At 40.2% G+C, this 23,963-nt stretch overlaps 1 protein-coding gene across 3 annotated transcripts in view; it reads right to left on the bottom strand.

Moving 5' to 3' along the window:
• Positions 1-23,963, bottom strand: part of LOC146641275 (cyclin-dependent kinase-like 5) — a 53,080-nt gene that overhangs the window by 21,420 nt on the left and 7,697 nt on the right. For all 3 annotated transcript variants that reach the window (XM_085398159.1, XM_085398161.1, XM_085398160.1), the window contains exons 4-6: positions 2,550-2,595; positions 2,239-2,375; positions 1,111-1,231 (exon numbers count right to left, since the gene is read on the bottom strand). In XM_085398159.1, the coding sequence (XP_085254285.1) occupies positions 1,111-1,231; positions 2,239-2,375; positions 2,550-2,595 (304 nt within the window). The remainder of the gene's footprint in view (positions 1-1,110; positions 1,232-2,238; positions 2,376-2,549; positions 2,596-23,963) is intronic.

Here is a 23,963-nt window from a genome sequence, read left to right as displayed (position 1 = left end):
AGGAAGTTCATGGATGAGGATATGCACAGGGTTGGTGTGACAGAGGAGGATGCTAGGGACAGGGCGAGATGGAGGTAGATGATCCACTGTGGTGACCTCTAAAGGGAGCAGCCAAAAGAAAAAGATGAAACTATGAAGCTAAACAGATAGAAAGTGAGCCTATTCTGACCAAACACCTGTCTCACATAGTGATACGAACCATGAAGCTGGACCCAAAAATATTTAGATGTTACAGAGAGTATGATGTATCCCATAATATTGATGCTCAAAGTTTTAACAATTCTCAAATGTATTTTATATCAGTCTTCTGTATTTAAAAACATAGGAGGACTGAACAAATTAAAAAACACCAAATTGTGATGCACTTGGAAAATATTCATAGTAAGAAGGTAAAATTTTACATGATGCATCAAAGCTCCTTTTGGCGGCTCTCTTCTTAATGAGTAAGGTGACCATATCACAACAAACTGAACGTGGGACAAAGTGAGACGTGTTAATAATACTGAGAGGTAGTCAAATATATTACATTTAAATGCAACATTTCCAACTCTCTTGCTAATAAAAGATCTTTAGCCGTCTTTGGGTTTCAGTAAAGATGCATCCATACTCTCATACATGTTTTTTTGCACCATATCTTACAATTTTAGCCATTTTTAACCAATTATGAGACAGAAATATTGTATCACTTCACACCACATTTTCAGTCAAAATTTGGGATACTGTCTCAAGATGTGGGAAAGGAGGACAAGTAATAAAAGTGCTGTGCAGTCTCACATAAAGAGCACTATCAGCATACCCTATTCACAAGGGGTTGCCACAGATTTTTACACCAGATGCAACCCCAAAGGTATTTGTGTCTTCTCATGGGCTCAAACCAGGGACCTTTTGCTTGTTAGACACACATGTAAATCACTACACTATGGAAACCAGGTGATTCTGAAGGGCTCGTGTGGGAAATTTTCTCCAGTTTGGTGGATTTTATATGGAATGACCATGTTTTTTCTCCAGTGTAAGCAAAATAATGCTGCATTTGTCTTCCTGCTCTGGGGGCCTCTCCTCTATCGTACTAACACTCTGTACGCTATGTTCAGGTCAAGAAAAACGCCTTACCTCGGTGAACAATGTCATGCTTATGGCACCAGTGAATTGCTTTGATTAGCTGGAAGATGTAGCTGCGCGCTTTTTCACTCGGCACACCGTTTGGTAACTCCTCGAGCAGTTCGAGCATATTCTAAAAGAGAGAGGGAAAAAGACACAGTTGAAGAAATCAAAGCTGAGCTCTTTATTATCATGAGGGATTTGGGGGTTTAGCGAACGAATTCTAGGTTTAACCCTGAGTTTTCAGCATCGGGAGGACCCGTCCAGACCTGACCACCTCTGGTGCAGGTTGTATTTGAGGTAAGAGATCGACATGCTTTTTAAAGTGTGACAAAAGTCTGTTTTTTTTTCTGTTGGAGAAAAATGGTTCATATTTGAGAAACAATACCTATTTTTTAATTATCTATTTTGTGAATAGAAGGTTCATTAAGTGAGAACAATGCGTTGACTGCTTCGGGCTGCCATTTCTGAAGCTGTAATGCGTTTAATAGCTCTGGTCTAAAGTATTTTATTTTGAAGACGAGGACTTTTTTCTGCTTTTTACCTGATTTTGTGAGCAATTTTAAACAATTATAATGTTGAATAGAACTTAATTTAGTGATAAGCTAAGCCTCATATTTGCTGGCCAACTTGAAATTTGGATTTTGAGCAACTTACAGGTTTGAATGATGTTTCTTCTGGTTGTTCTTTACTTGTACCTTTACTAGTCCTACACATTCAGACCAGGTGTTTTAATACCACAGTGCTCTACAGCCTTTCCCTATCACACAAACTCGCCCGCTGCTGCTTTGGCTGCTGCAGCTCTGTTGCTTTCAGCCTCTATTATGTGTTTAACCTCTTTGTATTTTTTCAAATATTATAGTTTGCTGTTATTTTGGAAAATATCCTGCTCTGTTGCCAGTATACCTCCCTGTGTTTGTCATTCGTCATATGCTGCCAATGTTATCTCTTTCACAGCGAGGTTGGGAAAACCCTGGATTGAATTATTGAGCTGATAACCACCTTCATTCATCGTTCTGTTGATGTTACGGTAAGTGAAGCCAGAAGAAGAGAAGAGTGTGCTGAACTTGTTCTGCTACAGGCGACGGGTGAGAGTAACACCAGAGTCAGCGCAGGTATCGGCCTGTGGAGGAAACCTACCTTCTCCACATATTCGAAAACAAGGTACAGCTTCCCTCTTCGGCGGAAGGCTTCTTTCAGCTCAACAATATTCTCCTGCTTGAGCGTGCGGAGCATTTTGAGCTCCCGCAGGGTCGTTTCTTTGACCTCTTCATTTTCTGCGTGGAGGTGAGACAGACAGGAAATGAGGATCACACTGAGCTGCCATGTTGTGATAGATATGGGATGCAGCAGGCCAGTAGAAATAAAGGACGAGGACAGCCTGCATTACAATAGAAATCATAAGTGCTCTCTGATGAGGCCTGCCCATCGGGAGCGAAGAGCCCTCTTACCTTCGCTGTCCTTGAATTTCTTAATGGCCACAATTTCATTGGTGTCCTGCAGCAAAAACACAGAAATCAATCCTGTCATTGCATCACGACAGTGGAAAAACACAACAGTGAGGCTGACTCAAATCATGAATATTAGTGTTACTGCTGCTGCCTTTACTACTGCGTTCAGTAGTGAGAATAACACATTTTTGCATTCAGCTGTGGGGACTGTGGCTGAAAGTATATAAATTATTTAATCAGCAACACAAACAGATGTTCAAGTCCAAATCTACAAAAAGCATGCCTAATTAAATATCAGTAGCATTCACGTTAGCATGCAGGATGGGGATATTGCTTTGAACCTGAAACTGTGTTTCAAGCAGCAACTTTGAAGCTGGAAAAAAGTGAGAACGGACATCTGAACGTTTGCGAGGAAAGCTGCAAAATCGACATGACTTTTTACACATCCAAGGATGGAGCAGTCAAGACCAGTTTTGTTATTTCCCACAAAAATTATAAACCAAAGTAAGTGAGCCAATCTCTGCTGGGGAGTTTATTAGAGTGTTTGGTCAACTTTCCTGAGCTGATATGCCCTGAGAAAAAAAGAAGTGTTTGACAATGAGCCGATGGCTACTCGGCTCTGGATGAGAGTTGTGATATCCGCCCAGTTACTCATCTTTGTAAGCGGGATGAAGACAGAGTTGGAGATTTTGGAGGAGCTGGCAGCAATGCACTCAGTGAAAGGGACAGGGAATGATTTGTTCATGGAGGTAAGTGCTTGCTTGGAAAGGCTTGAGCTGAAATGGGAAAAACTGGACTTTGTCCAAATCTGACACGGAAGAATGGTGGACTTTTGAAAAAGATACAAGATCAAGTGACTAAAAAGAACCCAGAAGTGAAATAAGCATTTATATTCTTATACACCGGGAGCTGTTTTGTATGCCAGTGCTAAAGATTAGAAGATGTTCTCTTTGGATCTACCATCATATGTGAACCAACATTCTCAGTGATGAAGTTTAACAAATCCAGATACCCTGTCCTGTCTGACATTGACTCTGACTTTAAGCTAGATATCTCTCACTTGATAAAACTGAACTGTTGTGGACCAGGACTCCACAACAGTCCATTCCTCATGTGCCCCCTTGGGAAAATTAATTGCCCAAGTCTGCCATAGACCCTCATATTAAAATACACACCTCAACCAATTAAATGAACATTGGTATAGCTTGATAGAGGCCAGTTTCTTTCTTTGTGATAACCTTTGCCTTCAATGTTCTTTAATGCATATTATCTGATAGTTATTTCTACAAACAGCCCATCTGAAAACTTATGAAGTTGCATGCAAGCTTTAAGACACCCTCAACTTTCTCAGACAGAAACAGGAACTGGTAATCAGCATCTTCAGAGATTTATACCGCTATCAGATCATGATGCCAGTATAAAGGTATAAAGAGTTTGACAATCATTAATGGAAATTTGCTCCATTATCACCAACAATTCCTTAAATGCTACCATTTGCCTTAATTTTTATCTTCATTTTGGTCTTTAATATCAGAATTGATAACAAAAACAAAAAACTAAATAATGTGTGAAGCATGTTTCAAAAACTGTGTCCAAACCCATCAATTCTCTTCATTACTCTAACAGTCCTGGTATAATCACAAAGATCTCCTTCACTGGTGCATGCGGTTTCCTGCATATGGGACATAAAAAAGGTCCTACACCTTCACAAATTGAGGTTAGTACACCTGCATCAGCGCAGACTCAAGGTAGGAGGGCTCTGTAACCTACTTTAAAGGGGAAGATTTGTTGGTTTGGAGCAGCACTTAGTGTAGCGGGTTGAGAGTGTGCAGGGAGATGTTGTAGAGGCCAGACTGGAAAATGGGCCATTCGGTCTATGATAGTCTGCACCGTGCTAACTGAGCTTGTTAGCACCCAAAAACAGAAAAACAAGTTGCAAAAAGGCTCACATGGGGCTCAGGACATCCAGAAAGGGTCACGATGTGGATCTGAGAGGTTACAATGTTATTTAATCTGATTATATGTATCTAATCTCAAATTACACCAAGTTTCCTAGTTGAAATGTAAGCAAATGAAATCAATAAACAGGATTCATATACAAGAGTACTTACTTGAGTGATTAATAAGCGAGACATTTGTCTATTTTGAGATGACCATATCCTCATGAGAACCAGCCTATACATTTATGTCCTCTTAATGGACATTTGGTTTTGGTCTGTATCTTTTGACTTATTTGAGCTATCCTATTAACCACCGTTGAAGTCAAAAGAAGACATCCTGGCCAAGGACATCTCATGTGTTTGGGTGGCCTCTTTTAGCTGCAAATAGGCAAGACATCACAAAAAATTTAACTGAAAAATACTTGTTTCCTCGGTTCTCAGGAGGATATTGGGCATATCAACTTTCTGTGATGTCAGAAAAAGCATTTAGAGCTGCGCAAAATCTGAGCTTTTAGATCACAGTGATTACTTGTACAGACACTGACCTAATTATTCAAACTCTGGCCATGCTTTATATGAACAGTCTCCATTTTAACAGCATATATATGACAGAAAATAAAGAAAAGCAGAGAAGGTCCATAGAAAAATTGTAAATGGATCATTATCTGCAGCTCTAGTGCGATGGGCAAATCAAACGCTCGATGACTAGGCTTTGCTTTGTAATAAGGGGTCATACCATAGAAAAAACTGGGAGAATGAGTCACTGTTGAAGTGCAGCACAAACAGAACCAGTGTACCTGCAAAACTTTAAAGCTCAATAATTCTAAAAAGCATCTGTGTTATTTGTTAAAAGGTATAAGGTACAAAATTATCAACAATAAGTGGAGCAGAAGAAGAAATTCGGAACTCATCAACGGCAAGATACTTCCTGTCATCCCTTCAGGAAGTTCTCTGCGAGAGAGACACCCCGCCACTAGCCCCGTTTTTTGACATGTCCTAGTTAGGCCTGGTATTTCTGCCTATGGCTCAGAGCTGTGCTCCAGTTCCCCCCCACCCCTCCTTCAGAAAGCCAAAGGCAGCGTCGCACCACTACAGCATGGATCAGAGCGAACAGCCAGCACTCCTGCCAGCATCGAGAAATGCAAGATGACTCACAGCGGGGTCAGAGCACGCCAGCCTGAGTGAAGGAAGACGGCGAGCAGCAGAGACTAAACAACCTTTCTCATGTGTGAACCTTGATCACTAATGGAGGAAATTAGACCTGATCAGAAGCTACACATTCAGTTCAAAACATCAGGACGCAGAAAATCAGAAGCTTAAACTGCATGCAGGGATGGACAGATGGTGAAAGTCTGGACCGATGCCACTGTTTAAAACAATCTGCTGATTCTAATGTGGGACATTTTTTTGGGTTTGTTTTCCTTTAGATTTTGATTGTTGTATATTTCCGCTTTCATGACAGCGAAACGAAAAAGATCTTCTTCATCACTCAACTCTCATATAAATAAGGAACCTGGATTGAAGATAAAGTGAGCGATTACTTTAAAGGACACAGCAGATACACATCGTCAAAGTCTCACCAGCTTGCAGTTATTTTTAACCAGCACAAAAAAACTACATACATAAACCAGCAAATAACTCCAATAAGACAGTCATCACATGAATCATATAAAGTACATCCCCTAACTTTGAAATCATAAATATCGAAAAGTAGAAAAAAAACTCTCTGAAGCTGCAAGTTTAAAGATCAGCCATCAAAGATGTGGACCAAGGCCAGAACCTGCCCACCAAATGGTCTAATTTGGTTTATTGGATGCCTTTGCAAAATACACTGCTACTCTTTATCTGGTGATGTTGCCATTACACACAGGAAGTGTGAAAAATCGATGGAAAATTACAAGTATTTCTAGAGCTAAAGAAACTGTTTGGATCGCGAAAAATTTGTGAAGGTTTCTGGCCTTGCCTCTGTGAGCAGTACATCAAAAAGCAAGGTATGCAGTGACAACAAGCTCACTGAATGTGGAAAACTAAGACCACATCTACATGCCCAAGTGCACTGAGTTGCTTTCATGTGTATGGTTGATGAGATATTTGGATTAGTAAGAAGTTGAGCAGGTGGCCTGTGAGTGTATAAGTCAGAAAATAAGGGGGAAAAAAGCACCTTAGGGCCACTTTAAAATGACGTGTGGCCTGTTTATTTGATCTGTAGGTGTTTCAGTTGATTTTACTTCTTGTCTCACCTCAGTTCCACCCAGAGACCACTGCCCATTTCCCCCCCAAAACAACCTTTGAAAACAGCATTGTTGACATCTCTGATAATATAAAATGTTTTTCTGCACTCTCTGACACGGACACAGCAGCGTGCCAGTAAACACACACTTGCCACAGCAGAGGGAAGAAGCGCTGTATCGCACCAGCCCGAGGTCTCAGAAGTGGGTCCTCAAAGAGAACACTCCCATCATCTCCACCTCCGCAGAAAAACACCTAAACCACCCGGCGAATGACTGCAAACTTTCCTCTTTCTTTGCTCCAGTTCACACTGCATCACATCAGTCATTTAAGTCGGTTCAAGTTATTTCTGCTTCAGGTACAAATTGCAGCCAGAGTGATGGCAAATCCAGCACACATACACAGCGCTCGCTCTCATCTCTCAGCTGATAACAGCCATCCAGGAGCAAATTATAACAGTCAAAAGAGTTTTGTAGTTCATTATGACAGCATGTTAATGTTGTAGGGATCGGCGCAGAACACCAGGCGCTCTGAACCTTTCTGAGTTGCCTTTTATTTTAAGCTTTGTAGGAATTCCCATGTGGCGATGGACTGTGAAGCTCATTCATGTGAGAGAGAAACCAAGCTGGGTAAATGATTATTTACTACGAGCACAGTCCCTCTCCCACCGCCCGGATGGCACAAACACCTGTTTGATGTTTCCTAAGGCCAGGTACTGTCATGGTCTGTGGAATGCGTGATGCTCGGGTAGCCACACCCCCGGGCTGGGCCATCACTAGCACACCTGCTCTCCATCCCGGTGATTACATGGAGATCCACTTAATCCGGCGCTGACGGATGCTCCACGCCAGTCCGTAGTCATCCCCACAGTGGTAACCAGACTTCCACGAAAAGTGTGCATTCTCTTCTGCTTGGAACTTTGTTTAACCTGCCTACTTCTGTCCAGATTTCTACTCGGCGTCTGCTACCTGCCTGTCCTCCGGCTCAACTGGATCTCGCGGCGCTCACCTGGCCCACTCGCCATTCCACGGACTTCCTGCCCCCACGGACTGCCACACTTCCCTCCCGAGCTCCCACGGTTCCGTTCTATCGTAAGCCCCTACTCTAACTCAGTCCTGATATGTTCTCCCCGCTTCCTGGCTCCCTAGTAATCATCTCCCCTTTCTATTGCAGCCCCCCGCCGTCCCGATCCCGGCTTCCTCGTGTCATTGTTTCCCCGGATTTTTAGTTTCTGTTTTGCTCTCTACTTTCCCCGGGTCGCCTTTCGTTGTTTTAATAAAGTGTCTTTTTGTTAGCTCGGAGTCTGCGCCTGGATCCTTTCGTGCCCGCGCACCACGGCGCATGACAGGTACCATAACATGATGATCATCACCAAAAACAGCAGCGTACAAAAGGTCGGCTTTGGATATAACAGGGGTAGGCAACCTTTTTGATGACGAGTGCCATCTAAAATTTCCTCAGAAGTCAATGTGCCATATAATTGCATTAGCAATAAATTTAATAACGCTGTATATCAACAGTTGCTGCGCTGAGCGGAGAGCTCCTGAAGCATTTGAAGTGTTGGAATGTGGAAATTTCAACATCGCTTGAAAAAACTGACAGCTAGCAACGTCCGTCTCACCAGTAGGCTAAGTGATTTTTAGCCAATTACAAGTTGAATCTGATAATTGGGGTTGTTAGCTAAGATACCATCATTAAGAAGCGGCACAACTTATGTGTCTATGCGAGCTAATTTGTGATGTGCACCGCTGACCCGGCCATTCATTTTTTAATGCACCCTCTCAGATTAGTTCACTGCGTGTCGTGCCCAGGGCTGGACTGGGACAAAAAACCGGCCTGGGCATTTTGACTAGAGACCGGCCCACTAGGTATTATAGGAAAAGCCATAAAGCCTTTGAATGAAAACAAACGCTGTTGTGACAGTGATGTACACTGTCTTGTTGGTATAAAGATAAAAACTTTGGTTGTAAGATTCAGATAATTATTTAATAAAAGCGAGACATTTTAAATGAGAATAAGAAAGAAAAGCATTTCTTTGTGCCCCCCTTTCCCTGTTAATGCCCTACCTGGTCCCCTGGCAACACTTTGCTAGACCCGCCCCTGCACAGTTACCAGCTGTCAGCTACATAAAAAAAGGATCCTGGTGTTATTTGTCTCTCAGAAACAGTTCATAACTTCCCTTCAACCCATTCATGTCACCTAAAAGGTAAACCTGTTTCTCCATCACCTGTTCAGCTCTGATGATTCAGTAAGAACATCTCCTGGTTTCATCTTCATGTTTCCCTCTCACCAGATAAAAAAAAAAGATATCATGACCAGCAGCTTTTACGGCTGTGGCTCCAGCAAACATCAGCTGATACTGGAAATTAATATTAAATAAATCCTAACAACAGCTGACGTCCGCTTGTTTCCTCTTTCTGGCGCAAAGTCGGCGATAAACAAACAAGAGAGATCAGCTGATCAATGATCAGTTTCATGATTGAACGAGAGAAGAAGAGGCAGCTGCAGGTAAAGACACAGAATAAATCCAGCTTTGTGTCTTTTTCCATGCCAACTGAAGTACGGGACAAACTATGTTCCTTTTCAGCTCAATATGAAACGCATAATATTTTCTCTGAATACGGGACGATTCCGTTTTTTATGGCACGGTTGGCAACTTTACTAACCAACCTTGTGAATAAAATAAAGTTCACTATCAGTAACATCATAGCACCCACCCAGCTGTATAGAAACTCCGTCATGCTAGCTAGTACGCAGTACGAGTTATTGTAACTGACTGTAAAAACTCAGCACAACGAAAATAAACTCCAACTAAACTTGGTTTATATCTGACCCAGACAGACTGCAGGTCATAACTTCTTACCTGAAGTTCAGTTCACCTGACACTCGGACCGGCGGCCGCCTCAGGTCTCTCCTCCTGCCTCCCCTTTCCCTCATCCACCTGGCCTCTTGTGGCAGCTCCGCCATATCCGCCACCAAACGAGTTATTTTTACACATCTGCCAGCATCTGGCCAATCCACCATCTTTCATTGTTTATACGGTTACTAAAAAAAAAAAATCATCGGCCCATAAAAACGGAAGATCACCAGCTTTTGTTTACTTTTAATTTCTGGCCACACCCGAACCAGAAATGCAGCAGCTGTTTGTTTCGCCTTTAAAAACATCTGGAAATATACGGCGCCTGTGATGTCGCTTTGGTTGTGATTAAAGCTCCCACTGTGGGATTATTTTTCACTTCCAGACACTGATAAATCGGTTTTGTAACTATGCAAATCTCACCCACTGGAACTGATAAAAGACGTCAAATTAAATTAAGTTATTCATCGTTCATAATCTTGATTAAATCAGTCATCTCCTGTGTTTTCCACAATTAGTCAGTGGAGGATGCAGTCATAACTCTGCCGTGTTACTTTGTGCATCATTTTTCCATCTGGTTTGAAGTGTTTGCTGCCGATCTTCTGTGGCAAACTACAACACTGAACCCAGCATTAGGAGCATTGGTTTTGTGTCAAGGCTTGTAAAGCTTCATATTATTAGTGTCAAGATCCCATGCTCAACTGTCCAAACAAGGAGATCAAACGTGAACCACCAGGCTGTGAGATTTGGTAATAACAGCTCTGTAGTTCTCCGTGATGATAAATGCTCCAAGTGCAAAGCCAATAAAATGTTCAATGGTAGCAGAAAAATTACCCCAAAGCAAAGCGAGAGGCTGGTGAAAAATGTTTAGGTTGCAGCTTTAATTTTGCCCCAACAGAACTATTGATACTGTACAAAGAGCCAGAGTTTTCCTTCTTTGGCCCAGTGAGCACCTCTGTACAGAAGGCTGCTGAGCCAGCACTTCAGACAATGCAGGGGACTCTAGGTGATGTTCAATGATAGCCCCTCACGTCCCTGGAGATAACTCCTATGGACTATCTAAAAGGCATAAAAAAGTAAGAAGGACCTACGCTAAAAGTGTCAATCAATCCTCTTTCTTCATTTTAAAATGCAACATCAGTCCCACAAATCCTTATACAGCCTTTAGCTGATCCAAAACACTGAAAGTAACTGAAATTAGATGTGATATTTCTCCCAAATTAGTTTTTCTTCATTTAGAAGTTCAATCTTTCTTCTCACATTCAAACTCCTGAAGGATAAGTCTCCATCAAGACCTCGCTGTATAGGTGCATTCACATGTCTCACTGTTGGAGATTTCACCAGCTCTGATTGGTCTGTTTGGTAATATATGGTGTAGGTAGAGTAACCCGAGGAGTCCTTGGACACTTTATGCTGTCTTCTTTTCCGTCACACCGCAGCAACACAGCAGATGTCTGACCCTCGCTGAACCTGGGTCTGTTAGTTTTCTTCTTGTTAAGGAAGTTTTTCCTTAAAAGTGGGGAGTTTTCCCTCCCCACTGTCACCAAGTGCTGCTCAAAGGGGATTGGTAGATCATTGAGGTTTTCTTTCTAATATTCTGTTGTTTTTACTTTACAATAAAAAGCAATGAGGTGACTGTCGATGTGAATTGGTGCTGCATAAATTGAATTGGATTAAGGTTAGCTGCAGGATAATGATTCTGTGAAATAAAATGTGAGATTGTCCTTGGCATTATTATTGTGCCTTCTGCCAGTGAAGACATTTACTGTTTTTGTTTTGTTTTTGTTTTTATTTTTACAGCTTTGAAATATGTGTTTAGACTCCGATAGCCCTAAAGCCTTGTCTCCTTTCTGAGTTTCAGTAAAATAACCTGCTGTTCAGTATTTATGAGCACGAAGTCCAGCATGCACAGTTTCACCTGCGATCGGAGAGCAAAGCAGAGAAACCAGGTCAAAAGTGAAAAAATGGCCTCCACTTGAACAAGGAGTCAATGCAGTAGTGTAAATAAAGCTTTTGCATAGCCTTAGTTGGATTAAACATGTCACCATAAAGTGAAAGAAGCATAGAAAGGTTTCCTTTTAAAATTAAAACTTTCCTTTTCGACAGAGCTTATAGTGAGGGCTGAATCAGGTGACCCAGAACTATTACTCAATCATCCTGCTATTGTCTCAAATTGCTGGTGCACATCCTATGATCCACTGAGCATCTCTCTTCCTCTTTTCACTTCTGTATGTTCCTCTTCTCGCTTACCTCAGCTGTTTGAGGTTGATGGATGCTCCTACCTGTGCTGGGTTCTTCCAGAGGTATCTTCCTGTTAAAATGGAGTTCTTCCTCCCCACTGTCACCAAACGCTTGCTCACCGGGGTTCTCTCTGTGACATTAGCGGCTTTACGTGGGCCTTATTTGTGATATATTAGTACTTTTCATTTGCCCAAGACAATAACGTCACTGTTAGACAATCTGCTCGCTCTTAGTTTGAAGGTTCATTTGCTGCTAAATGAGTGCTTGCGAGTGCATATGCCCCCTCCGCTTTGATACTGCCACAATGCAATCCTGTGGGAAACTCTGAATATTGTAGGGTGTTCACCTAACATTATGCAGCACTTTAAAATGACAGCTGATCTGGCACTATTTAAATAAATAATAAGTGAATTTAATCCTAACATGCACTCTTGCAAAGTAAACTGGGTTGGCTTGCTTTATGGTACTAGTGAAAAGTGTTTGTGCAGGGCTGGGCAATGACTGAATAAATGGGGTCAAGGCAAAAGCTAAAAGGAACTTTAGGTAAATGATTCACTAAAACTAAACTGCATGTTAAAGTCGGCTGAAGCCAGGTAGTGCTTTCTGTGCACGTTGAGCTCTGTAATGTATAAACACGTGACAAAAAGAAAAAGCCCATATCCAGGACGTGCGCACACAAAAGGCTGCACCAACAGTCTGCGCTTGACAAAGCTTCAGATTTATACTTTAAATAGCCTCCATCTATCAGGAGACAGTTACAACTTTAACATTCAGACAGGAAACATGTGCCCCCTCTACATCTCTCTCTGTCTTTCTCTCTCTCTCTGGCTCCTAATAGGACCACATAGGCAAGTGTTCCACTCAAGGTGACCCATTTAATGCTGTGAAAGTCCTGTTTTTCCTCTTCTGTCCCAGTTTCTGTTCACTGGGTGCAAAAATAACTGTTCGCTTCAAATGGGGCGGTAGACATTTTTTTCCCTCTAAATAAATCTAGATGTTATTGACAGCTTATATGGGAGGGAAAAAAATTACTGCATCAGTTCAATTATTGGCGGAAAAAGCACCAGCAGTTATATAATCTCGAAAAAAAAAGAAGAAGACTTGAAGCAGTACTAAAATAAAAGATAATATGAAAAAAATGATTAAGATAGGACAAACAACAGATGACTGCAGAGTGGTCGTGACTCACTTGATGCTACACGGCAGCTCCTAAAACACTGATGGGCCTGTTAGATCTAGTCAATACACTAATTGCTAATTTTTGAATTGCAGCATGGCAAGTTACAGGCAAAGGCAATGCAAATACGACTAATCTCCAGCAGATAATAGATTTCTGTCTCAGTAGGCAAAGTGACACAGCATTAAAGAGTAAATTATCCATGAATCACACAGCAAAAAAACGTCTTAAATGACTCTATAAGCTAAATATGTTTGAGCACCACATATTACACTTGTGGCCACAACCTAATTAGACATCACACCTAGTGTTACTCCTTCACAGTCTACTTTCTAGCATGAAGCCACAGTGCAAAAATACAAGGGTGCCAGATTCCGGTCAGATGTGGAGGGTCAAAAGGCAAAAAAATAAATAAACGTGCTATTCTGAGAGTAACCTCACAGTTTAAAAGCATATGCTTTCAAAGCCAAAGCCGCCACTGCTAATTGCTTCTGTGCACTCAGAGGTAGGTATTAAACAATACCCACCTCTGTCATGGAAACAGCATGACATGAACTGGCATGAAAAAAGCTTAAGGTGAATTAACACAATAGGCAAAATCCCCACTAAAAGTGCCGTGTTACGATCTAAAAGTCAGGCTTTGTGTTGGTTAATGATATGGGGAAAAAAAGAAAATCAATCAATCAATCAACAGCCAGTAATGCAAAGATTTAAACCTGCAGCTCAGCAGCGTCAAACCTGGGTTCACTAAGGCTTATATAGTTTATACCCTAATAAAATAAACAGATAAAAATCTCCTGGATTATACAGGGTGTATCCAAAAGAAATCATCGTCGGATTTGTGCTTTTATTCCACAGCCATTCACTGATAACAATCGAGACATGCACTGTTAGCAAGAGGTTTCACATGGTTGCTGGTAGGTAGCACAAGTCATGTTCGCAGAAGTATGGGACAAGTGTAACCACTGTGGATATATGCCGGGCGTCCAGAGGTGGACAAATGGAGGACCTGTGGACATTGTAAGTTTTGTATGGAAAACTTTATATTCAGACATCTATTTTAAAATATACCAGAGGCTTCTTTCTATTGTTTTAAAAAATATAGCCTTTATAGATGGGATGATGCCCCATATAGCCTTGGCCTTACATCATTTAGTCATGCATGACTGCTGGCAGTACATGTGGGGTGGCAAAGCACAATCTTTAGTTAGTTCAGTCAGACAATCTTGGCATATCAACTAATATCCCAAAGCTAAAGTTGATCTCTTTATCCTCTTATACACTACTAAAGCTGCTTTAGTCTGCCCATAGTTGCTGTGCACCTGCAAGCAACTTTGCAACCCATCTCTTCCTTTCACACGTGATGTCACTGATGCTTGGACTAGTGTGTGCTCGGTTCTCGCTGTTGTATGAAGGTAAGTATGTTGTTCTCTGCACCCGTGTAAATATAAATGAGCGTAGAGTGAAATAACAATGTTATTTGGTCCTACTGTGGCCCTGATTGAGGTGCTTTTCTATTGCAAACACATCAAAAAGCAGTTTAATGCGAATAACCCCACACAGCCCGTGTTTAAGAACTTTTTTAAACATTTATTTAAAAATTCAGCGTCTGAGAGTGGGAGACATTTTAGTGAATAATTTACTCTTTACTAAAAAACAGAGAGCAGATAGATGTAAAACCTCACTGTGGTACAAATTTGATTAAAATTTTATATGTATGCTCTAGTCATCGACTTGATTGGTAGCAAAGGCACCCACAGTACCACGGTAGCTGGCACCCAAGTCTTGAGCCTGAGGCTGCAAACAATACACCAAAAATTCATCTTAATACCAAATATTTTAAAACGGCAGTGAGGTGGCATTTGCTGCATTAACAGGCTGTGATATATGGTCTCACTCGGCTGTATCCTAGTGAAAAATGACTGACTGATCCTCCACCATTTCCTGAACATATTCGCTAAGGACGACTTCTTTTTGGCATCAATCTCCGGCCCTCGGGGGTTTTATGAACCTGAACCATGCCAGGAAAATACAACCCCACGCCACAGTGGAGCTGCCAGGAGCCTTCACCATAAGAAGCAAGCATTGTGCCCTGGCATGTGCCACATATGTTCGTGTTCACTTGCTATTAACAGGATGACTCATGTGATCATGTGATGCTTTCTGCTACTCAGTAGAACATTCGCTCTGTTCTTAACCCTCAGATCACAAAACCTGTTTCAACCCAATTCAATTCAACCCATGCAAAGCATTTATTATTGTCCGCAAAGTTTCCTCATACTAATTAATGAAAGTGCCAACTTACTGCAGGAGGGAAATTAATTTACTTGTTTACTTAGCTGTCAGATCCTTCTTGCATGTCAAGTAATGCATGGAGATACCTGTCAAAATCAACTTAAGCCTGTCTTTCCCTTTGATTTTCATGCCAACATATCATTAGCATCTCTTCTCATGGCTCAAAAACTGTTGGACAATTGACTGACAAGCAGTTTCAGGGCCAGGTGAAGCCTGCACCCTTGTTATTTCATGACAAATGAAGCAGACATAATATTTCAAGTTGATTCCAGACGTCAAATTTGTACTTAAGAGTTTTTCATTCTAATTTTAAATTCAAAGTCTAAAGAGATAAGGTGCAAATGCAAATGTGCGGGGTCATCATTAGGACAACAACAAAATCAAAACAAAAACTTTACGAGTGGCCACACCAAGAATCTGGTACATTCTTAAAAAGAATGAATGGACTGGCTCAGCAACACTAAAAGGTCCAAAAGGCCACAGAAAACAATTAAAGTGCACGATAAGAGAATTATTTCCACAGTTCCAAAAAATAGCATCCAATCAAGTCAAGAACACTCTCAGGGAAATGTCAAGGTTTCAAAATCTACAATCGAAAGACGCCTTCATGAATGGAGATACAGGTGCTTTAGAGGAAGGTGCTAACCACTGGACAGATGAAACTGAGATGAACTTGTAACAGAATTATGGGAAGAGGAAAGTTTGGAAAGGGAGAGAAACGACTCCTAATCCGAACATACCGCATCATAGTGGAGGAAGTGATATAATGCAGATATGTATGGCTGCCAGGGGAACCGGGTCACCGGCGTTTATTCTGACTGCTGATAAAGTAGCAGGATAGAGGGTACGGTGCTATACTCTCAGCTAGAGAACAGCAAGAGTGAGTTTTAGGACAGAAACTCTTGGGCTGCTTGAAATGGGATATTCTTCAAAGGCCAAGTCAGTCACCTGATCTCAAACCCAACAAAGCATGCTTTTCAGTTACTGAAGACAAGACTGAATGCAGAGAGACCCAACTGAAGGCAGTCGCAGTGAAGGCCTGCAGAGCATCTCAAGGGAAGAAACACAGTAAAGCTTAATATGTTCAATTTGCAATCAGTGACTACAGGGAGCAATCGGCTGACAATTTTCATCCATGTACTAAAAACGACCCTTTCAAATAAAATAATGATAGGTTTACCTTCTTTTTTTTGCCGTTCTTTATTCCATAATTTCACAGCTGCAAGTCTGAAAGTCAAAAATACACCTGATCTTACTACGGGAAAAGAGGCTTGCCAGGAAATAATGTCACAACTGTGGACTTCTATATCCTGCATAATTTACTCCACATTATATAACAGTATGAAAGCTAAATATTCTGTGCAACTCACACAGTCTCTGGACTCTTTTGAACTGAAATGCAAAAAAATGCAAAAAAAAATGCAAAAGAAAAAATCATGAAGCATTTATGTCATGTGATCTTGAGCGCTGAAATGAATAATGAAGCAACTGTAAAATGTTACAAAATACAGTACGTGTTTTAAATTTAAATATGCCACTGCTTAAAAACTCAGCTCATTCTAAAACTAGCTGCCCCTCTTATTCACACTGTAGTTGGAAAAGTAAATCTTTACATTTTTATAGCTGTGCTTGTCTTATTTCATAAGGGTTAGGAGATTAAAATGTTGTTTTTAGTATATTGTACTAACTTTAAATTATGTTTCTGAACATGTGCAATTTACCTGTGCATCTGTCGCTAAAACGTTAGATGTTTTTTGAATGAAGGTTACAGGAAATGAGAAAAAAAAGAATTTAATGACATTATTTGGTAATAAACACCTCACACCTGCTGTTTCTGTGCTTGTTCATCATTTATTCTGTCAGCAGTAATGTGATTGTACTTCATACATGGCCTATGCAGGCATAACGGGCCAACGTAACATCCACAAAAACAAACCAGGTGGTTTTAAGTTATGTTTTGACGTGGAAAACAGCCGCCTGTTTGTTGATGTTTTTGTAGAAGAGGAAGATGACACCTCACGCACTCACACCTGTGCTGCTGTATCCTTTATGCTGCAATCATTGCAGACTCCTAAGACATACAGATCGTATTGATGCTCTGACAGGAACACTTTCCCTGAAAGGTTTATTGATATTTGACAAATAAGTCTGTAGTGATGATTTTTGCTTTCTATCTTTGTGGACACGTCAAACCCGAGTAGCTCTGCATCTATTAGCCATAAAAATTATAATTTGTGTTATTAGTCTGAAAGCACACAGGGAGCTGAAACTAAAAAAGAGGAGTTTGAATACAGCAAAATGTTTCTTTGATCAAATGTTACAGCGAAGAAAAAGCAGCTGAGTCAGGAAATTTTAGTCACACTGCAAAAATTTACATGTTGTTTTAATGTTAGCTTATAGTTACGGCTGTAAGGTAAGCTAAAAGCTAAACTAGACCATTATTTTACATTTTTGTGAGATTTGTAGAAATATCTGCAAGAATGAAACTGAGACTTTATTATTTTCTCTGAACATCCAGATGTATTTTCTGACGTTGAATACACTTTACTGCCAGTATCTGTCACATTCAAGCTTGTGAATAGATGGTAGATGTGAGTTGGCTGTGTGGTAAGCAGCTTGTTGTAATCATTATGTTGCTTCATGAGTTCTTTATGTGGACCAGACTGTACGTCACTGAATATTTTCAGTGAATTAAAGCATGTCAGTGTCTGACCTCCAGTGAAACTGAGTTAGACACTCGCTGGTCTAAGATGCAAACATGCTTTAATAATTATATATCATGTCTAACTTCACAACTTTATTAAAAAATAAAATGTTTTGCTTGTTCCCATGGTGTTAATTACATATGAAGCATCATGATTATCCGATCTGAATACATTTTTATGTGAAATTCTCAGTTTACATCGTTTTACACATGATGTGAATTTCTTAAAGACTGATGCTTTTGTGGCTTATTAGGCGGTTTAAATTCATTATTAGTAACTAGTAGTATGAGAGGGTGTGTTAATAGGAAACCTGTGTTTGTGACTCTTCCCAGTCATGTGATTAAAATATCTTTATGAGACATTTTAATTTGCGAAATATAAACCATTTCTTTCTGCACAGTTACAAAATGAAAGCAGCAAATGGCATGCTGGGTAATAGTAACTAACAGCCTGATGGGATGGGGGAACAGAAGAGACCGGAGACGCCCCAGAGAGGAGCTGTGTCTGTTTCTGCCAGCTAATTTTTAAAAAGTCCCAAAAGGAGTTTGTCTTGTCATCAGTTATATATAATTCCGTATTTTGTGATGAGTTTTTGTTTCTATTTTGATTTGAATTCAGTTTCATTTCAGTTTCTACAGCACATTTGTTTATTTTAGTTACATTTTTGTTTTAGTTCTGTTTTGTGAGTCTTTCTGAGTGATCCATGTTGTTTTTGTGTCCATGTGTTTCCTATGCAGTTCAGCCATGATGGAACCAAACATGATGGGACTTTTGTCATTCCCTCACATCCATCCTAGTAGTTTCAACAATTTAATGTCGGAATCTGCCGACATTTGTGAGTCCGTTGTGATTATTTTTCGTTATATTGAAAAGTTGATTGTTATTCTTTCACAGACAAATTGAAAAACTGCTGCAAAAAATAGCAGGAAGTGCAACAGTACTGAACAGGCCAATCACAGCAGTTGCGTCTGCGCCATGTAGCTATATTTCTACGACTAATGCCTGATTTAGACTTCTGCAGAAAATGAATGTCTTAACTTAACCCTACACTGTAACCTTCCACACCATTCAGCTGTTGCAGTCTTTGTTTTTAATTATTATAATGTGGAGGGTGTTTGCCAGGGTTAGGATTTAAGAAGTTTGTAATAAATGTTACAATATAAAAACAACACTCAGTGAAGGCACACATACTTCAATAAAGATGTGCTCCAAAGCCTCATCAGACTGGGTGTGTTGACAAATCTGGGCATATTTCATATAGACTAATGTAATTATTCGCTCACACTGCCCAGCTGTAGACATGTTTTATTTTATAAATAAAGTTTTATTGTTTCAAGTTCCATCACAGAGAGGGGAAGCTCCAATATGGAGAGCGGACAAGCTGAGTTTCTTTAGTTTCTTCAACCCCTGCACACACAGCATGAAATATTACTTAACTGAAAACAGCTTTGAATATCAATATTTGATTGATAGAAAGGTGCACAAGGTCCCAACATGACCCATGACATTTTTCTGAGTCATATATCGTTTGCATATGTCTTTGTTGTGAGAATGACTCATTTAAATTCACGTGAGTCTGACTGGAATCCAATTAAAGCATCGAGCTGACGCCGCTGCATTCAAGGGCCGTGACTTTTCATGTAGAAGGTCAATTTCTTTATAATTGACGAAAACAGATAATTCACTGCTTCTAACTGATTATTATTAAAGGAGACATGACCCTCCTGTCCATCTTTTACCTCTTTTTTGGTTTGATTGTCTTTAGAAATCAGTTCGTGGGTGTGTAGTATAAGAGATGTTCTCTGCTTAAACAAATATTCTGCACTGCTATGTTTAAATTCCTGCTTCCACAGTCCACACACTGTCGCGTGCTACAAAAACACCAGTGTACAAGGCCACGCAGAGGCCTTATCCAGGATTTAGATTAGCTTTCAGAGAGAAGCCTTTGTATTTGACTCAGATAAGTTTCAACAAAGAGTTTCATTTGTAAGTCACCCCGTCTCAGAGTTTAGTGGGAAGTCTTAAAACACAACACATGGCAAACAGAAAGTGTGTCACATGTTTATCCCCAGTTTTAACCATTTCTTCTTCCATTAAGGTTCTCAGTGATAGACTTCAATATAGTATGGGTATTTTATATATTAGACGCCAGTATGCACTAGACTGGTCTGATGACGTTAAGGTTTGCGGTTAAATATAACACATCACTCATTTAGAGCAAAAACACAAGCTCACGTGCAGTAATCATATGAACACTCGTCCATTAAACATTGTTGTGTGTGCGTGTGTCAGATGAGAGCCGCATGTGTGGGAGTTCGGTCTGTGATCTCCGTTGAGCAAACATACCTTTTTAACATGTGAGGTCAAAGTTGTGCAAGTTTCACTGGCAGTTTCCACTCCCAGTCCTGATATTCCCAGTTTCGTCAACAGTGTGAATAAACCTTATCGCCAAGTTCGAAATGTGCTTTTGCAAATTTACAGATTTTTAATTTTGAAGAAAAGATACAAATGATATGCAACCAATCAAAGTCCAGTAATAACTTAATTTTACTGTAGGCATTAAAGAATACAATCTTCTTATTGTCATTTATACAGATTAGAAAGCAAAAAGAATTTATGATGTGATATCAGTGTGTGAATGTGAGAGTGAATGAATAGTGGCATTGTAAAGCGCTTTGGGTGCCTTGAAAAGCGCTATATAAATGCAATCCATTATTATTATTATTATTAATTAATATTGGACTTAGTTTGTTAATTTCACTTTTTAACTTATCGCTCAATCAGAGTAATTTGCTTACCCGAGCTTATCAACATGCTTTAATATCAGCTGAATATTACTAAAAGAATAATATCAAACTCATAGCGGTGGGGTTTTTGCACCCTGGAGTCACATCCAAACTTTTCTTTATGCACTTACTCTCACCATGAAACTGACCATGAATCAGAAACCTGACTTGTTAGTATTGAAGTATCATTATATAAATAAAATATTTAGTTACATTTCATTTATGTAATGCTAGTCATCTCAAGACATTTAAATATTGTCGGATTTTACTTCAGAACATATAGAGAAAACCCCACACTGCACTTGGAGATGGTGGGGAGGAAGAACTACTCTTCAACAGGAATAGACCTCAAACAAAACAATCCTTGCTGAGAAGCAGCAAACCATCATGACTAGTAGTGGTATATAAACACATCAGAGATGAAAAGAGGGGACCCTGATTCTATAGCAACAGGGTCTCTTCCTGTTAAAAGGGAGTTCTTCTTCCTCACCATTTCCAAGTGTTTATTCTTAGATGACTGTCTGATTGTTGGGCTTTTTCCTCTTATATTGTAGGGTTTTCACTTACTATAAAAAGCATATTGAGATTACTGTTGTTAAAGCACTATATAAATAAAACTGAAGTGAAGTTAACATATTGACAGGTGTGTACGAGAGAGAGCAAAGGGAAGTTAATGATATGCAACAGAAGAAAAAATGAGTTTGAAGTGAAAAAAGAGGAGTGGAGAAAAAGTGCTACATCAAGCTGCTCAATATCCACCGACTGATAAAGAGACAGACATAACGTGACAACACAAACAGTTCATAGTTCTTTTTCTTTTACTTTTAGTTCTAGATTTAACTTCTTCATAACTACCAAGAACTGACTCAAATCTATATACCAGGACTAAAGAGTGGCTCAATAGAGGAGCTCTGGAAACCTCCCACACCTTTCCCACATCAGTCATCAGATCAAGTTTCATTCATTATAACTATTTCTGTCACTTTTGGTCTGAACTGTCAACCTCAGTTAAATGACTATTGTTTCACACTAGCTTTTTACAGACACCTTGAAGAGTGGCCTTTCTGGACAGCTATAAAAGCCTATCCCTCGTGTAACTGTTGGATAAAACATCATAGAAATGCATTTTCAAACACACGTCTGTCTCAAGCCTCCGCAGCTCACATAGGTCACACCTCAAGGGCAGTCACAAAAATCATTGTGTGCAGAAAATGTGCATTTTGGTAAAAAAAAAAAAAAAAAATCTGTTTCAGCTTGAACCTTTAAAGCTTAAAAAAACAGCTGCACTGTGACATCTTTTAAGCGACATCAGCGTGATTAAGCCTCTTAATTAGCTTACAATAAATTAGCATAATTCATAGGGCTTTATCAAGCATCAGCAGGCAAGAGAAAAAGTCCTGAAGCATCCTCGTGGCTCACTTGGCAAAAGGTGGATCTGTAGCTGCGGCATCCATGAATCTGGTAGCCCCCTCATTTCCTCACACCATGATGATGGGCTGCATTCCCAAAAGAGTGGCCAAAAATGAATTAGTGAACCCAGGCGTGTTCTTACGGTTATCTATTTAAATCGACAAGAAAATAATAACAAAGGAGCCAGAAGTACAAGACAAAAGCTCCTCTGTGTCTCTGTGTGCTCAACCCTCTTGACACAGCAGCATGTTGCAGTTTTACTCTGAGCACTCTCTTTATCAAAAAGCTGTGGCAACATTTGGCAGAGCAGCGACAAGAGTGAGTGAAGCTGGAGAGTGCAAAAGCATTACTGAGAACAACTGGGTCCCTGTAAGGTATGAGGTGATTCTGTCGAGCCTATTTCAGTCGGGGCCACTATAGTCAAAAGAAGATTGTTATTTCCATCTGCAGTGATTTATATTTAGCTGTACGGCTCTGTTCTGAACCTTCCCGCCCTTCCACATGCATGCATGAAAAGCCTGCGGCGGAGAGCGGCAGCAAGAGCCCCACACAGAGCAGAGCAGGCATCAATGACAGCAGACATGACACTGATTAAATCAGACACAGCATGAAAAGGAGCAACTGTAGACAGGCTAAAGCAACTCAAAGATACCCATTATGCTCATTTCCAGCTTCAGGTTTTACTAGACCTGGACTCTACTAGGGTAGCTTTGCATGAATCACAGTTAAAAATAATCATTGCTTATTTCACACTGGGCCTTTAAATAGCCCTGCACTTCGTCCTCTGTTTAAAAAAAAAATTCTCCCCCTTTCTTCTCATTGGCCACCCCTCATAAGCATAAGGTTTAAGTAGCAGATGGGTGGAGCTGTGTGCCTGAGGTGACCATATTAGGGAAATCACCTCTCTCTGTCCTTTCCTGTACATACGCCCACCTCTTTATTTGAAAGTGTAGTGGCATATGCAGAACAGGAAATACGGTAATACGGTAATACGATAATAGGTTACTTTATATATCTTTTTTACTCGGTGGCGACTATGTAAACAGACTTCCTGCTCAGCATTTGCTGACATAGAAGTCAGCATTTGCTCACTGCTAATATCTGAAGAAAATTGCTCAAAGGTTGTTTATCTTAAACAAACAAGATCGGGTTAGGTTAAAAAAATCCCACTAGTGATGTTGAGGACGTCTCAAAAACCCATTTAATATGATACACTTGGTTTTAAGGAGTTAATAAAGGTTTTTCAAATGTCAGGATAACTGACACAATGTTTACTTCAGCACATGTGCGCTTGTAGGAGTAAACCGCAGAATCGATCATGACAACTAGTCATTCGAATGTCCTACACAGTGTTTAGGATAATGTTCAAGACACATTAATGAAGTAAATGATCAACAATCTTTCGTAAAGAGATGCCAAAAGGATCACAAATCACGGTTATTAATATGATGAGGAAGCACGCAGTTATCACAATCGTGTAACAATGCCAGAGAAGCAAACATTCAGCATTAAGATCAAATCTTTTATCCCGTTTGTGTCTGCATAAATATTTAAGGAGAATAACTCTGCAAGAATAATAAATCATCCGCATATATTTATCTACTGCGAAAAACCCCTTTGCTGCTGCTACTGCTGACAATAAAATGATTACACCTGAATAAAAAAAAAAAACAGTTATCTATGTCCTCCGCCTCCTCTCTGTACAACAACCAGCCCAGCTGACTCTTGAGGATCCTGTAATGTCGGGTGCACACACTGTAATCCGTCGCCTTTT

Source organism: Rhamphochromis longiceps, linkage group LG23 (assembly GCF_057381845.1).
Source record: "Rhamphochromis longiceps isolate RC_006_pf linkage group LG23, R_longiceps_female_GT1.1, whole genome shotgun sequence".
In the NCBI taxonomy this organism is placed as follows: Eukaryota; Metazoa; Chordata; class Actinopteri; order Cichliformes; family Cichlidae; genus Rhamphochromis; species Rhamphochromis longiceps.
Note: the sequence above shows the minus strand (reverse complement) of the source record. Positions and strands in the feature narration are given on the sequence as shown.